Consider the following 18,104-nt stretch of genomic DNA (forward strand, 5'->3'; position numbering starts at 1 on the left):
TGAATTGATGCCTCCTTTTTGGGTGTCTGCCCCTAATTTGAAGTTTTTGTGCAGCTTTTTCCACCCCGAGGGTGTTGTCTATGTGCTTGGTTTTGCCTCCCATTGAATTCAATTTGGTTCAGATATGTTCAACGAACTGTTCTATGAACATTCGTACGCTCGCCGAATCCAATCTTGAAAAGTTCGTTCATCCCTAGTAATTAATCCCCAACAAGATGCTGCACACACTAGCTTTTGAATTATCATGATGGTCAATTAATACATGATATCTCTTCCATACTAAAAATACTTGAGAAATTTTATCATTCTAAAGTATCGCAAAACAGTGAAGAAGATCATCTTATTTCTCCATCACGCCAATATGAAAAGTCTATCTACAGAATTAAGAGACTTTTGGATATCCCTCTAAGCTTGTAAAAATTGGAACTATAGGGTCTATTTCCACTGAAAAAGCTCCTCCTTGGGTGGAAGGCTTCAAAAGGAAATTTATAAGAAAAGATAAAGAGATTTTGTCACCCAAGCTAGTGGAAGTGTTTAATAAATCTCAGGTTAGAGGATCTTTGCCATGCTCAATGCAGGACGCCATAGTTGTAGTCTTGCCAAAGCCTGGGAAAGATGCCTTCTTACCAGGTTTATACTGGCCTGTCTCTCTTTAGACAGCTTATGTCTAGATATTGGGAAAAGTACTGGCCAATAGAGTGAATATAGTTTTTCCACTATCATACATTGGTATAAAACTATATTTATGCCTGAAAAATCCGTGTGTATAAAAATAAGGCATCTCTTAAACCTTCAGATATCTGGTGCTATCTGTGGAGGTAGGGCCATATCCTCATTGAACACTCCCAAAGCATTTGACAGGTTGAGTGGCCCAACATATAATTGGAAATAAATTATAAAATCAGCAGGTTTGTTTATTAGGGTATGAATGTGGCTTGTTGGCTTCATAGAAGATTGTCAATTTCATTACACACTTTATTAGGGTATGTAAAATAAATAACACTAGGTACACAGGGTAAAATTGCAGTAGGACATCTATTGTTTTTTGTACATAAATTGATAACATTTAGATGAATTCAGACAAACCCTCTTACAAAACATGATTAACAAAGTCATTACTACAGGACAGTATGAGAAAGGGATTTATTCTAAAAAAAAGCCAGAGCCAAAAATGAGAGAATCCAGGCCCCGTGGCTGGATACTTCGGGCCTCCAGCCTGTGGGTACCAGACGGGTTCTTTGTCCCTGGAGCTTCTCTACTCGGTATAATGAGACTCACTGATCTTGTTCATATAAAGAGCATTTGAAAATATTAGAAACTGCATAAATATGAGGATCTTGTCTGATCTATATATCCTTGTACCGAGAACTATGGAAATAGCGCTATTCTTCAGTATAAAATATGTGATGTCACTGTAGCCCTAATATTTCTATACTTGGGGTCTCTATATAGATAATCTTTAACCAGCATTCCTGGAAGGGAGAGATATCGGGGCATTTTATTATAATTTCTCTTTAAAATTTGAAATTAAAATATCGGATTAAAAAAAAAAAAAAATCTTCACACCATTTTGTATGTGCACTCGAACAGCTTAATTTGGATATCAAGAAAGTTTTTAAAACTCCCAGAAAATTTGTTCAAAAACCTTGTTTGCAGAAGGAAACTGCTTAGACTGAAGCTACTTTAATCTTCAAAAGGAGGATCGACAATTCCGAATTCTCTTGTCTATTTCATGGCTGCAATTACTATAGCAGGCCTTAAAAGGGTTGTCCCACAAACAAAGAACATTTTAATCAATAGATTGAGATCTAAAAATAATTTTCACAATTGGATGCGTTAAAAAACAAGGGGAGAGGGTGTTCAGTGGCACAAGGCTGTAGCGGGCTCTGGGTTTTCAGAAAACGTTGGCTCCCGAGATCTCAATTAGCATATCTACCTCCTCTGGCGTCCATTTTCTCGAAGTTCAACACAGTGAACAGGATGGGAATTGCGGGGACAGCTGACAAATTGTAAAAGCCAGGGTTCTGCCTTAGCCTAGCACCGCCAAACACCCCCTTCTCCCACCCCGGGGCCCATAGCATCGCTTTACACCTGCCAGCAGCTTCCTGCAGCAGCGACCCTGCCTCCCTGGGAGCACCGCTCCATCGCAGCTGCCCCCACGGCAATCTAATATAAAAGCAGACTAGAAAATGCACAGTTTGCTTAAAAAAAATGTTTTTCCTATATTCCTTCCCAAAATTTTGGGCGTGTCTTATGATCTGGTGCGTTTTATTGTCCCCAAAATGGGGCACTTTGTTCATAGTACAATCCTTTTAAAGGACTACATTAAAAAAGTTATAGCTTTATTTGTGAGAAATTGCATTAGTAAGAATATTATACTGGCTATCTAATGCCTTAATAATAGAAGAGGATGAGCCGCCCTTAGCTTCAGCAAAAAGTAAATGGTATAATGTAGTTGGACCAATAAATGAATCACAAACGTCGTCTATAATTTACGCATGGACAGAGTATAGAATTTTAGAAATGATCATTATACATAGGATTCATTTGACACCAAAGATAATTGTCAAATATGGATTAAGAAAGGATCCCAAGTGTCCTGAGTGTAGGATTAAGTTGGCAACACCTATGGTTATTCTGAATTGGGGTATACTCAGCATGCATAGTCATTTAAAAAAATTTGGATCACATCAAAATGTTCCCAACAAGAAGGAAATCATCAATTTAAAAAGTAATTTGCAATTTGAACATGTTTATTGTTCTAACATTGATCAGATAAAAAAGTGTGCTCAGAGATAGAGATTACAGCTTTTTCATTGTGTCTTTTCTCACGTCTAACACTGTCCAATTTGTCTGCAAAACCTTTCCCACGGTCTGAACATCTCTCACATTGTCTCTAGTGTGATTTTTTTTATGCTTTAGAAGACTTAATTTGTGCTTAAAATATTTCCCACATTCTGAGCATGAATATGGCTTTTCCCCTGTGTGAACTCTCTGGTGTATAACAAGATTTGATTTCTGATTAAAGTATTTCCCACATTCTGAGCAGGTATATGGCTTCTCTCCTGTGTGAATTCTCTGGTGTTTAAGAAGATTTGATTTCTGGTTAAAATATTTCCCACATTCTGAGCAGAAATATGGCTTTTCCCCTGAGTGAATTCTCTGGTGTACAAGAAGATGCGATTCACGTTCAAAACATTTCGCACATTCTGTACATGGATATGGCTTCTTCCCTGTACAAATTGTCTGGTGTATAACAAGATTTGATTTCTGATTAAAATATTTCCCATATTCTGAGGTGAAATATGGCTTCTCCCCTGTGTGGATTCTCTGGTGTAATACAAGATGTGATTCAGGTTCAAAACATTTCTCACATTCTGGACATAAAGATGGCTTTTCCAGTGTGTGTATTCTCTTCTGCTTAAGATTTGTTGTGCTAAAATATTTCCCACATTCTGAACAAGAAAACATTTCCTTGTTTGTGTGATTGGTATGATACTGTATGAGGGAAAAGCTTTTTCCATAATCTGAACATGAAAATGGCTTATTTGCTGTAAGAGCACTTTGATTTTTATTTTTCTTAATATTCTGTGATGAATCAGAAGATAGGACCTGTTTAAAAAGATTAGATGATAGATCTTCGCTGTGAAATGCTGAAATATTTGGAAAAATAGCATTCACTTCGATTGTATCTAGTGTTAGATAAATGTCATCCGATTTAAAAAATGATGTCAGATGTTCTGATCTCCAGGTACGGTCATCTGCTAAGAAAGAAACCAAATTATTTTTGAATTAAATATCCTTAATTTCAATTTTAAAACATTTGTACATAAAATGTTAATAGAAATTGTAATTCAAATTATTCAGTAATGCAATAACAGTTCACAAACTCACAGTAGACCTTAACCCCTTCATGACTTAGACATTTTCCATCCCTTTTTCTAAGAACCATAACTTGTATATTTCTCTGTCAATAAAGCCTTAAAAGGGCTTGGTTTTTTGCCGTTTGAGTAGTACTTCTGAAAGACACCATTCATTCTACCACATAGTGTACTGAAAAAATAGGAAAAAAATTCCAAGTGCGGCGAAATTGCAAAATAAAGTGAAATTCCACAATTGTTTTCAGGGTTTTTCATTTACCATTTTCACCATATAGTAAAAGTGAGCTGGCAATATGATTCCCCAGGTCAGTACGGATACACAGATGCCAAACATGTATAGTTGTTTTTTTTTATTTAAGTGGGGAAAAAACAAAAATCAGAAATTTGTTAGAAAAAAAACCATTATTTTGCTTTTGGCGCCATTTTTCAAGACCCGTAAAATTCTTTTTCCATTTTTTGGGATATGGGGCTTATTTTTTATACCTTGAGCTGTCATTTCTAAACATACAATTTTGGGTAGATACAATGTCTTTATCACCTCTTACTGCATTTTATTACAATGTTGCGGCAACTCTAAAATACATTCTGGCATTTTTTTTCCATTATGCCATTTACCAATTGGATTGATTTACTTTAGATTTTGATAGCTAGGACATGTCGAAATGCAGAGATTCCAAATATGTATATTTTTTTCAAAAAAGATAAATTAACTTTTTACTTTATTAGTTAGGTCCCTTAGGGGGACCTGAAGCTTCTAATTATTCAATCACTTGGACTATACATAGCAGTACATCAGCCCTCCTCCATAAAGCAGAAATGACGATCCTCTATTGATGCCAAACTTCACAGTGGAACTGTAATGACAGGCACGGGGGTCATCAACAGACCCCTGGCTGTCATGACAACCCATTGGCACCCAATGATCATGTGACAGGCCCAAGCAGCAATGAATATTGCCAAGTGAAAATTGCAAACTGCCGCTGTAGGGACCTGTATGCTATTGCAGCGACCCAGAGTCCTGGTCGTTGCAGTACTGTGGCTCCGCCACTAAGGGGAGCTACGGTGCGTCCGATGGCGCTGAAGGAGTTCATCTGATCAGGTATCACAGACACCAATACATTTCACAGCTGGGCCTCCGGGGGGAGCTAAGGGTTCTATTCATTAGGCCACTCCCCACCATAGTGGGTAAACTGGGGGTCAGGCAGGAAGTTAGATGAGAAAGCTGACTGGATTGGACGAAGCAACACCTGGTGGCAGAGGGTGTTGTGGAGGAAGAGACAGTAGGGTCTCTGTCAGGGGTGGGATCCTGACAGAGGCTTGGCATTGAAAAGAACGTAACAGGTCCGCGCCAGCTCCGGGAAGCGGCGGGACCCAAGAAAGGACTAGAAGCGAGATAGATTGTGCTGAGTGAGAAACGAGATCAAGCAATAGGAGAATACCAGTAGGGGTCATGCTGTAAGACCGGAGCAACACCCTACTGAGGCGCATTACCGGTGGCCGGAACGCCGAGGGAGTGGAATAACATTCAGCTTCAAGCAATACTCCAAACAGCGGCAGGGCAGTCAGTCTCAGGCGGGCTGTCTCACCTAAATCACCTATGAAGTCTTGGGAGGCAATTGCGGGAGAGGGGCGACTCTAGGGTCCCGGAAGAACTCCAGGCCTACCCGACAAACGGGTGCCGTTCTAACTGTGACATCAGGAAGGGACGGATGATTAGCAGAAGATCAGTTAATCGAGTTGTTGTGAGGGAACTTAAGAAACAGACACAACAGTTGTGGGGTACTTTCCGTAAGCATAGCAGGGAAGGACTACAACACATAGCGCTAAGAAGGAAGGCACAGATTTCCACCTGGGAAGAGAACTCCGGAGGTGCCATTGGACCGGCCGGACTTGCGCAGCCTGGTGAACCGTATTCTGGACTGAGGACCCAGAGATCTTCAGTAAAGAGGTAAAGAGACTGCAACCTGGTGTCCTCGTTATTTACCGCGACCTGCACCCCACAACTGCACCGTTACAACACCACTTATTGCACCGGACGTCCCCCACTGACAGACAGGGCCACGGACCGGGTCTAGCCACCGTGACAACCCCAGAACTGATAACTCAGAGGCCCGGCTCCGGGTACCCCTCGGCCCTGCGGCGGTGTGGGGGTGCTCCAATTTGGCGTCACGAACAGGATCTACTTAAGCCTGAGGAATCAGGTCATGTGTGCCTTGGAACTGTGATTTACTGTACTTTATTGAGAGACTGTGCTGTACCATTTGCCGCCAAAATCCGCCGCCATTGCAGCGCTGAGGAGAGCGCAGGAAGAGAAGAGGGGCGTGGAGTAGGCGTAGACAAGCTCAAGAGCGCGAAGGGTAATGGCCGCCCAGTCTAAATATTGCTGCATCCTAAGGGCGGGCCCGTCGACAGGAGAGATCCGCCTCTTAATCTTCTATGGCGGGCGAAGACCGAAGAAACGAAACTATGACTCAGATGAGGTGGAACTGGAGACCAGGACAGGCCTACAGAAAAGGATGGCTCCGCATCGACCCCCGTCACCAGCGGATTATTCTGACATGCCTCCGCTGGAGGATTTGGATCCTTGGGAGCTGCCGCTGGAGCATCCCGGGCCTGGACGGTCCCCGACTCATACGCCTTCCCCAAGAGGGGCTACCGCAAGTGGAGGTACCCAGTGCCGCGATCCCCGGGATGGCCACCTCACTTCTGTACACAACCTGGTCACTGCTGCGACCGGTGGCGCCCCGATGTCCCCGCCGTCTAGCACCAATGCACCGGGGGGGCATGACCTCGGGCCCTTCCCCTGGGGGGAATATCGGAACCATCTAATTGCGGAGTTCCAGCGTGAAGTGGAGCGGGAGGCGCGAGGTGAGCTGCTGGAGGGCTCCTTGCCGAAGTGGGGCGTGGTGGTTGTATACCTGCCCCAGACGGGAAAGGGCTTCATGCAGGAGATCGGGACCTGTTGTGAATTTGGATTCTGGGCTCCCCCGGTGGCTACTGGTGGAATTGAACTGGTGTCTTCATCTTCTCTGTTCACCTGTTCCCATCAAGATGTGGGAGTCGCTATATAACCTTGCTGCTCTGTTAGTTTCTTGCCGGTCAACAATGTTATCAGAAGCCTCTCTGTGCTTGTTCCTGCTCCTAGACAACTACTAGATAAGTTGGACTCTTGTCCATGTTTGTTTTTGCATTTTTGTTCCAGTTCACAGCTGTAGTTTCGTTACTGTGTCTGGAAAGCTCTTGTGAACAGGAATTGCCACTCTGGTGTTATGAGTTAATGCCAGAGTTTTAAAGTAATTTCTGGATGGTGTTTTTGATAGGGTTTTCAGCTGACCATGAAAGTGTCCTTTCTGTCTTCTGCTATGTAGTAAGTGGACCTCAAATTTGCTAAACCTATTTTCATACTACGTTTGTTATTTCATCTCAACTCACCGCCAATACATGTGGGGGGCCTCTGTCTCCTTTCGGGGTATTTCTCTAGAGGTGAGCTAGGACTAATATTTTCCTCTGCTAGCTTTATTTAGTCCTCCGGCTGGTGCTGGGCATCTAGGATCAACGTAGGCATGCTACCCGGCCACTGCTAGTTGTGCGTTAGGTTTAGTTCATGGTCAGCTCAGTTCCCATCTTCCAAGAGCTAGTTCCTATATATGCTTATGCTATGTTCTCTTGCCATTGAGATCATGACAGTTTGACCGGCCTACAAAGTGTTAATTGTTTGGGCTGAAGCAGGAGTAAAAGAAGTGTTGAAGGGAAATTTTTATTTTTTTTTTTCCCCTCAGAGTTTTGCTGCCTAGCCCTTAATTGCTGTCTAGCTGCTTCTTACCTCCTCTTAACCCTTGAATGGCTCTGTGTCCACCTGTTTGTAATGGATCTTCAGAGTGTAACTGCAGGTTTGAATAATCTCGCCACGAAGGTACAAAATTTGCAAGATTTTGTTTGTCATGCACCTGTATCTGAGCCGAGAATTCCTTTGCCGGAATTTTTCTCGGGGAATAGATCCGGGTTTCAGAATTTTCGAAATAATTGCAAATTATTTTTGTCCCTGAAATCTCGCTCTGCCGGAGACCCTGCACAGCAGGTCAGGATTGTGATTTCCTTGCTCCGGGGCGACCCTCAAGACTGGGCTTTTTCATTGACACCAGGGGATCCTGCGTTGCTCAATGTGGATGCATTTTTTCTGGCCTTGGGGTTGCTTTATGACGAACCTCATTTGGAGCTTCAGGCAGAAAAAACTTTGATGTCCCTATCTCAGGGGCAAGATGAAGCGGAAATTTACTGCCAAAGATTCCGTAAATGGTCTGTGCTTACTCAGTGGAATGAGTGCGCCCTGGCGGCGACTTTCAGAGAGGGTCTCTCTGATGCCATTAAGGATGTTATGGTGGGGTTCCCTGTGCCTGCGGGTCTGAATGAGTCCATGACAATGGCTATTCAGATCGATAGGCGTTTGCGGGAGCGCAAACCAGTGCACCATCTGGCGGTGTCCACTGAGAAGTCGCCAGAGAGTATGCAGTGTGATAGAATTCTGTCCCGAAGCGAGCGGCAGAATTTTAGACGGAAAAATGGGTTGTGTTTCTATTGTGGTGATTCTACTCATGTTATATCAGCATGCTCTAAGCGCACTAAAAAGCTTGGTAAATCTGTTTCCATTTGCACCTTACCGTCTAAATTTATTCTATCTGTGACCCTGATTTGCTCTTTGTCATCTATTACCACGGACGCCTATGTCGACTCTGGCGCCGCTTTGAGTCTTATGGATTGGTCCTTTGCCAAACGCTGTGGGTATGATTTAGAGCCTTTGGAGACTCCTATTCCTCTGAAGGGGATTGACTCCACCCCATTGGCTAATAATAAACCACAATACTGGACACAAGTAACTATGCGTATTAATCCGGATCACCAGGAGATTATTCGCTTTCTGGTGCTGTATAATCTACATGATGATTTGGTGCTAGGATTGCCTTGGCTGCAATCTCACAACCCAGTCCTCGACTGGAGAGCTATGTCTGTGTTGAGCTGGGGATGTAAGGGGGCTCATGGGGATGTACCTGTGGTTTCCATTTCATCATCCATTCCCTCTGAAATTCCTGAGTTCCTGTCTGACTATCGTGACGTCTTTGAAGAATCCAAGCTTGGTTCGTTACCTCCGCACCGAGAGTGCGATTGTGCCATAGATTTAATCCCGGGTAGTAAATACCCAAAGGGTCGTTTATTTAATCTGTCTGTGCCTGAACATGCTGCTATGCGAGAATATATAAAGGAGTCCTTGGAAAAGGGACATATTCGTCCATCTTCATCTCCCTTAGGAGCCGGTTTTTTCTTTGTGTCAAAAAAAGACGGCTCTTTGAGACCATGTATTGATTATCGGCTTTTGAATAAAATCACTGTTAAATATCAATACCCATTGCCGTTGCTGACTGATTTGTTTGCTCGCATAAAGGGGGCCAAGTGGTTCTCTAAGATTGACCTTCGTGGGGCGTATAATTTGGTGCGAATCAGGCAGGGGGATGAGTGGAAAACCGCATTTAATACGCCCGAGGGCCACTTTGAGTATTTAGTGATGCCTTTTGGTCTTTCTAATGCTCCGTCAGTTTTCCAGTCCTTTATGCATGATATTTTTCGCGATTATTTGGATAAATTTATGATTGTGTATCTGGATGATATTCTGATTTTTTCGGATGACTGGGACTCTCATGTCCAGCAAGTCAGGAGGGTTTTTCAGGTTTTGCGGTCTAATTTTTTGTGTGTGAAGGGTTCTAAGTGTGTTTTTGGGGTACAGAGGATTTCCTTTTTGGGATATATTTTTTCCCCCTCTTCCATTGAAATGGATCCTGTCAAGGTTCAAGCTATTTGTGATTGGACGCAGCCCTCTTCTCTTAAGAGTCTTCAGAAATTTTTGGGCTTTGCTAACTTTTATCGTCGATTTATTGCTGGTTTTTCGGATATTGCTAAACCATTGACCGATTTGACTAAGAAGGGTGCTGATGTTGCTGATTGGTCCCCTGATGCTGTGGAGGCCTTTCGGGAGCTTAAGCGCCGTTTTTCCTCTGCCCCTGTGTTGCGTCAGCCTGATGTTGCTCTACCTTTTCAGGTTGAGGTCGACGCTTCTGAGATCGGAGCTGGGGCAGTGTTGTCGCAGAAAAGTTCTGACTGCTCCGTGATGAGGCCTTGTGCCTTCTTTTCCCGTAAATTTTCGCCCGCTGAGCGGAATTATGATGTTGGGAATCGGGAGCTTTTGGCCATGAAGTGGGCTTTTGAGGAGTGGCGCCATTGGCTTGAGGGGGCCAGACATCAGGTGGTGGTATTGACTGACCACAAAAATTTGATTTATCTTGAGACCGCCAGGCGCCTGAATCCTAGACAGGCGCGCTGGTCATTATTTTTCTCTCGGTTTAATTTTGTGGTGTCATACCTACCGGGTTCTAAGAATGTTAAGGCGGATGCCCTTTCTAGGAGTTTTGAGCCTGACTCGCCTGGTAACTCTGAGCCCACAGGTATCCTTAAGGATGGAGTGGTATTGTCAGCCGTTTCTCCAGACCTGCGGCGGGCCTTGCAGGAGTTTCAGGCGGATAGACCTGATCGTTGCCCACCTGATAAACTGTTTGTTCCTGATGATTGGACCAGTAGAGTCATCTCTGAGGTTCATTCTTCTGCGTTGGCAGGTCATCCTGGCATTTTTGGTACCAGGGATTTGGTGGCAAGGTCCTTCTGGTGGCCTTCCCTGTCACGAGATGTGCGAGGCTTTGTGCAGTCTTGTGACGTTTGTGCTCGGGCCAAGCCTTGTTGTTCTCGGGCTAGTGGATTATTGTTGCCCTTGCCTATTCCTAAGAGGCCTTGGACGCACATCTCGATGGATTTTATTTCAGATCTGCCTGTTTCTCAGAAGATGTCTGTCATCTGGGTGGTGTGTGACCGTTTTTCTAAGATGGTACATTTGGTTCCTCTGCCCAAGTTACCTTCTTCTTCCGAGTTGGTTCCTCTGTTTTTTCAAAATGTTGTTCGTTTGCATGGTATTCCTGAGAATATCGTTTCTGACAGAGGGACTCAATTCGTGTCTAGATTTTGGCGGGCATTCTGTGCTAGGATGGGCATAGATTTATCTTTTTCGTCCGCTTTCCATCCTCAGACGAATGGCCAGACCGAGCGGATTAATCAGACCCTGGAGACATATCTGAGGTGTTTTGTGTCTGCTGACCAGGATGATTGGGTTGCTTTTTTGCCATTGGCGGAGTTCGCTCTCAATAATCGGGCCAGCTCTGCCACTTTGGTGTCCCCGTTTTTCTGTAATTCGGGGTTTCATCCTCGATTTTCCTCTGGTCAGGTGGAATCTTCGGATTGTCCTGGAGTGGATGCTGTGGTGGAGAGATTGCATCAGATCTGGGGGCAGGTGGTGGACAATTTGAGGTTGTCCCAGGAGAAGACTCAGCTTTTTGCCAACCGCCACCGTCGTGTTGGTCCTCGGCTTTGTGTTGGGGATTTGGTGTGGTTGTCTTCTCGTTTTGTCCCTATGAGGGTCTCTTCTCCTAAGTTTAAGCCTCGGTTTATCGGCCCGTATAAGATATTGGAGATTCTTAACCCTGTTTCCTTCCGTTTGGACCTCCCTGCATCCTTTTCTATTCATAACGTTTTTCATCGGTCATTATTGCGCAGGTATGAGGTACCGGTTGTGCCTTCCGTTGAGCCTCCTGCTCCGGTGTTGGTTGAGGGTGAGTTGGAGTACGTTGTGGAGAAAATCTTAGACTCTCGTGTTTCCAGACGGAGACTCCAGTATCTGGTCAAGTGGAAGGGATACGGCCAGGAGGATAATTCTTGGGTGAATGCATCTGATGTTCATGCCTCCGATCTGGTTCGTGTCTTTCATAGGGCCCATCCTGATCGCCCTGGTGGTTCTGGTGAGGGTTCGGTGCCCCCTCCTTGAGGGGGGGGTACTGTTGTGAATTTGGATTCTGGGCTCCCCCGGTGGCTACTGGTGGAATTGAACTGGTGTCTTCATCTTCTCTGTTCACCTGTTCCCATCAAGATGTGGGAGTCGCTATATAACCTTGCTGCTCTGTTAGTTTCTTGCCGGTCAACAATGTTATCAGAAGCCTCTCTGTGCTTGTTCCTGCTCCTAGACAACTACTAGATAAGTTGGACTCTTGTCCATGTTTGTTTTTGCATTTTTGTTCCAGTTCACAGCTGTAGTTTCGTTACTGTGTCTGGAAAGCTCTTGTGAACAGGAATTGCCACTCTGGTGTTATGAGTTAATGCCAGAGTTTTAAAGTAATTTCTGGATGGTGTTTTTGATAGGGTTTTCAGCTGACCATGAAAGTGTCCTTTCTGTCTTCTGCTATGTAGTAAGTGGACCTCAAATTTGCTAAACCTATTTTCATACTACGTTTGTTATTTCATCTCAACTCACCGCCAATACATGTGGGGGGCCTCTGTCTCCTTTCGGGGTATTTCTCTAGAGGTGAGCTAGGACTAATATTTTCCTCTGCTAGCTTTATTTAGTCCTCCGGCTGGTGCTGGGCATCTAGGATCAACGTAGGCATGCTACCCGGCCACTGCTAGTTGTGCGTTAGGTTTAGTTCATGGTCAGCTCAGTTCCCATCTTCCAAGAGCTAGTTCCTATATATGCTTATGCTATGTTCTCTTGCCATTGAGATCATGACAGGGACCGCCCTAAGAGTCCGCATCACCCGGGAGGAAGTGGAGCCCTGCCTGAGTGGAGACGGCGCCAAGTCCTTCCTGAAGCCGGGGGATGTAGTCACCTACCGTCGGCACCTAAAGGGGAGCGGATGGTGGGCTCGGGACATGCAGCGCTGCACCGCCGTTCTGGCGGTATCCCGCACCGAGGGGGAGGAGCTTGCCGCTGAAGCCGCCGCTGCCGCTGCTGCTGCTGCCAGCATTATTCATCGGCCCACACAGACCCTCATTGCAGCGCACGACCTGGTCGTGCAGGAGACCCGAACCCACGGGGTGCACCTGGCCGCGGGAGTGAACTTGGAGACCGACCTGCCTGGGCTGCAGAGGGCCACCTGCCAGGTAAAGCCTCGGTGGGGGCTACCGAAGAACGAGTAAGCATGAATGCTTTAGGAAAATGTAAATAGTTCTCCATTTAACTGCTTGTTTCCTGTTTGGCTGCTAAACCCGTTCAGGGTTAATTCCTTATGGATCCCTTTGTTGACCTGGGATCCCTATTGTTTTGTTTTCTTGTTTGTTTTCCAAGTTTTTGCACAAAGTTTACAGAACTGCTGAAATCATGAACAGTGCATGATCCGAACTTCTTGTATATAGTTTGCACCTTATTAAAGGCGCTCCCTACTGGTTTTACTTAAAGAAGGACTCTTTGCGAAGATACCGTACTGGAACCTTTGCTGAGTATGGACTGGTAGCTTGAGAAGATACGCTACCCCGCAGAGACTTGGTCCCCTCTTAAAGGGGATGTTCATTTGCCGCATTTCGATAGAAATATTGCTTAAGACAAGTAGCAATAATGTTGATGAGAGAAAAGTGATGATAATGTTTGTACGAGACAGTTATATGTGTTTAATTAGTTAAATGTGAAGAAATACTGATGATGTACTCTGAGAAGTAAAAGGTGAAAGATAGAAGAAGGATGCAGTGGACCCGTAAGGATAGACGTGGTGTCCAGCATGCATGAAAGGAAGAAAGATAATGAGAAGGCTTAATGTTTGATAGAAAATGTTTTGATAATGCTGATAGAAAGTTAGGATAGAAGGTAAACCCTGAGTCCTGATAGGAGTCAAGTAGAGATGACTCAGTGCTCTTAAACTGAAAGCAATGTTATGTTCTATACTGTGTATAGTAGTTGAAAAGGCAGTAGGCCCTGGCTGAACGGGGCGGTCCTGTAACTGAAAGGAGAGGCAGTAGGTCTGGTGCCGATAGGACAGGCGGTCCTGCAGATTTAAAGAAGGAGAATGGAAAAAGTTAAATTACCTTATAATGTGATTATAGGAAGGTCTTTAGTGGATTAAGAGTGTATGTCCTTAAAGGCAATGTTAAATTATTGTTCAACAATTTTGCACTTAGTAAAATATCATAGCAACATGCTATAATTAACTTCTGTTACCCAACCGGGTATTCTACTATGTTTGTAACGTTCAAGTGTCCTTACCTCCCATAAAGGGAAGCCTGTTCAAATATGCTTATTGTTATTGCACTCAACAAAATTGTATGTCTTTTTGCTAACTTGTATTGTTGTTTTCTTCCCAGTCCCGGAGTACTGTGTTTAACCAGGGGGGAGTGCAGCGCCCCAGAGTCCTGGTCGTTGCAGTACTGTGGCTCCGCCACTAAGGGGAGCTACGGTGCGTCCGATGGCACTGAAGGAGTTCATCTGATCAGGTATCACAGACACCAATACATTTCACAGCTGGGCCTCCGGGGGGAGCTAAGGGTTCTATTCATTAGGCCACTCCCCACCATAGTGGGTAAACTGGGGGTCAGGCAGGAAGTTAGATGAGAAAGCTGACTGGATTGGACGAAGCAACACCTGGTGGCAGAGGGTGTTGTGGAGGAAGAGACAGTAGGGTCTCTGTCAGGGGTGGGATCCTGACAGAGGCTTGGCATTGAAAAGAACGTAACAGGTCCGCGCCAGCTCCGGGAAGCGGCGGGACCCAAGAAAGGACTAGAAGCGAGATAGATTGTGCTGAGTGAGAAACGAGATCAAGCAATAGGAGAATACCAGTAGGGGTCATGCTGTAAGACCGGAGCAACACCCTACTGAGGCGCATTACCGGTGGCCGGAACGCCGAGGGAGTGGAATAACATTCAGCTTCAAGCAATACTCCAAACAGCGGCAGGGCAGTCAGTCTCAGGCGGGCTGTCTCACCTAAATCACCTATGAAGTCTTGGGAGGCAATTGCGGGAGAGGGGCGACTCTAGGGTCCCGGAAGAACTCCAGGCCTACCCGACAAACGGGTGCCGTTCTAACTGTGACATCAGGAAGGGACGGATGATTAGCAGAAGATCAGTTAATCGAGTTGTTGTGAGGGAACTTAAGAAACAGACACAACAGTTGTGGGGTACTTTCCGTAAGCATAGCAGGGAAGGACTACAACACATAGCGCTAAGAAGGAAGGCACCGATTTCCACCTGGGAAGAGAACTCCGGAGGTGCCATTGGACCGGCCGGACTTGCGCAGCCTGGTGAACCGTATTCTGGACTGAGGACCCAGAGATCTTCAGTAAAGAGGTAAAGAGACTGCAACCTGGTGTCCTTGTTATTTACCGCGACCTGCACCCCACAACTGCACCGTTACAACACCACTTATTGCACCGGACGTCCCCCACTGACAGACAGGGTCACGGACCGGGTCTAGCCACCGTGACAACCCCAGAACTGATAACTCAGAGGCCCGGCTCCGGGTACCCCTCGGCCCTGCGGCGGTGTGGGGGCGCTCCACTATAATGACCAGAACGTTATACCCAGCCCGTGCTTCTGGAGGCATGCACCCGTAAGTTAGGCAGGTTCTCATCGCTTCAGAAATGACAAACGCGGACACTATATGTGGTTTAGGTACACTGTGGGGCTCAGAGGGGAGGGGGCATTTGGATTTGGGAGTACAGAATTTGCTGAATTTCTTTTGGCGGATGAGGAGCCATTTTGCTTTTCAGAGCCCGAGTGCTGCCAGTAACGTGGAAGTCCCTATATTTCCGTTAACAGATGAGGACAGACCCGAGTGAGGACTTTTTTGTGGATTTTTGTGGATTGAGTTGAAGCTTTTATTGGGAACATCTTACATAATGTTTGGGATTACATTTATCTGGCTCTCTACACTGAGCACTTAATTAGGGGTTTCCATCTAAATCTCTGAGTGGCGCGATTCAGATGAAACTGACAAGGATTCCATTCACTATAATAAGTCAGCAGAGTTACTTTGGGCTCACTCTGGCATCTGTTTAGGAATGTCCTTTTAAGAAGTGCACAAAACTGTGGCTGACAGCACTTTTATGCAATCCTAAAAAGAAGAACACCGCCGGATCACAGGTCAGAAGGTGTCCACAGTGCCTCCATGTGCCTTATTATAGGGAATTTTCAGCCAGAGGTTCGATCTGAATCATGCATTTCAGAAATTTACATGGAAACCCTGGTGTAAGAGCTCAACGCAGAGCACAGGATAAATGTGCACCGAGCCTTACTGCGATCTTTGGGAGGCAGAAAGAAGGTGAAGAATTAGTTTTATTTATTTTTTAGGCCATCCTCGGGTGGTACAAGTGATTAGGTGACTTTATTCTGTGGGTCGGTGCAATTACAGCGATACCAGATTTATATTGGGTTTTTATGTTTGGCTGCTGTCACACACTACAAGATGCTTTTTACGGCAAAAAATAGTTTTTGCATCCCCATATTTTGAGAGCTATAATTTTTCCATATTTTGGCCCACAGAGTCATGGTATTGCTTGTTTTTTGCAGGACGACTTGACATTTTTATAGGTACTATTTTTGGGCACATGGCATTTTTTGATCGCTTTCTATTCCAATTTTTGCGAGGCAGATTAAACAAAAACAGCAATTTAGAAAATTATTTTTTTTGGGGGGGGTTGCCATCCCATGTGTGGTAAAATTGGTAATGCAGCTTCATTCCAGGGGTCAGTATGATTACAGTGATACCTCATTTATATTGTTTTTATGTTTTGGTGCTTTTACACAAAAACTATTTTATAGAAAAAATAATTCTTTTTGCATCACTTTATTGTGAGAGCTATAACTTTTTAATTTTTTTGCTGATGAAGCTGTATGGCGGCTTATTTTTTGAGGGACAAGATGACGTTTTCAGCGGTACCATGCTTATGTCAGTATTTGATACCGTTTTATTCCACTTTTTGTTCAGCAGTATGCTGATAAAGCATTGTATTTTGCTTTTTCTATGGTGTTCACTAAAGGGGTTAACTAGTGGGATAGTTTTATAGGTCGAGTCGTTGCGGACGCAGCGATACAAAATACGTGCACTTTTATTTATATATTTTTTCATTCAAATATTTATTTCTAGATACATTATCTTGATTTTTTTATTTATGCAAAAAATATTTTTACAGTTACTTAAAAAAAGGAAAAACTATTTTTTTTAACTATTTAACTTTGTCCAACTATGAGAAAATCATATTTTGCAGGCTGATCGCTTCAACAGTATGGAGAAGAAGCAGCATCCCCATGCTGTAGAGACAGTCAGCTCTGCACTGACAGAGACTTGCTGATCACGCACTGTGCATGATCAGCATGTTTCCTAGCGCTGGTGACCATAGAAATGATTGGGACCTCATGTCACGCCAAGGCGCTTCCGATCCAAAGGCGAGGGGCTGTCAGCCCTCTGCCGGCTTCCGGAATGCTGTGATCATGTTTGATTGCAGTATTTTAGGGGTTAAGTCCCGGGAGTGGTCTGTGACCACTCCTAGCACAAAATACTGGGAGTCAGTTGTCAAAAATCAGCTGACTCCCATTGCAATCACCCGCAGACCACCTGTGTACACGGGCAATCGCGCTGACGTAATAGTCTGTCCGTGGTCAAATAGGCCCAGGTCACATGGACGAATTATTACATATCAGAAAGGTGTTAAGGGATCTGCAAAATATTCAGGCAAATCTGCGCTACAATACCCAAATATCCTTCTCTTCTGAGCCATGCCATGTGACCAATTATTAGTGTACAACCATAGTTAGGGTATTGTCGGATTCAGGAGAACTTCCAGAATAATATTTGCTGTCCATTATCTTTTTACCTTTTTTTTTTAAATGAAAAAAAAAAGGAATTTTTCATTTTTATATATTCTATGAAGTGTCAGTTCCTGTTAAGCACAAGAAGGGTTATTAAAGTTCCTGAATGTAGTCTTGGATAGTATGAGGAATGTGGTTTTATAAAATATAGGCCCCTCAAAGAAACTTCCAAAGTGATTTTTCGTTTTTTTTGTAAGTCTCTTTGAACGTATGAAAACTTGCTGCTAAACAGTTTAAACCTTGTAACTTCCTAAAAAAGGCAAAAGGACGTTTGAAAAATGATGCTGACATAAAAGTAGAAATAGGGAAAATGTTATTGGTTATTTGCTGTGGGATCTGTTTTAAGGTTATAAAAAATAGGGGTTTGAAGATTACTAAAACTTCAAAATTTTGGCAAATTACAGATATTTTCATATATAGACAAAAAACAATCAACCTAGATCCACCACTAGAAGTACAATGTTACAATTGAAATAGTGGGCACCACAGAATATACTAGAAACAGTGACC

At 44.2% G+C, this 18,104-nt stretch overlaps 1 protein-coding gene across 2 annotated transcripts in view; it reads right to left on the reverse strand.

Moving 5' to 3' along the window:
* Positions 1 to 888: 888 nt before the first annotated feature.
* Positions 889 to 18,104, reverse strand: part of LOC143767502 (uncharacterized) — a 72,973-nt gene continuing 55,757 nt past the window's right edge. The window contains exons 5-6 of one of the 2 annotated variants that reach the window (XR_013213716.1): positions 2,690 to 3,761; positions 896 to 2,626 (exon numbers count right to left, since the gene is read on the reverse strand). Coding sequence is in view for 1 of the 2 variants with exons in the window: in XM_077255895.1 (XP_077112010.1) it covers positions 2,803 to 3,761 (959 nt within the window). In the remaining variant the exon portion in view is untranslated. Of the gene's footprint in view, positions 3,762 to 18,104 lie in introns of both variants that reach the window. The other variant, XM_077255895.1, reaches the window with a different exon arrangement.

The sequence above is a fragment of the Ranitomeya variabilis genome, chromosome 4 (genome assembly GCF_051348905.1).
Source record: "Ranitomeya variabilis isolate aRanVar5 chromosome 4, aRanVar5.hap1, whole genome shotgun sequence".
Taxonomy (NCBI): domain Eukaryota; kingdom Metazoa; phylum Chordata; class Amphibia; order Anura; family Dendrobatidae; genus Ranitomeya; species Ranitomeya variabilis.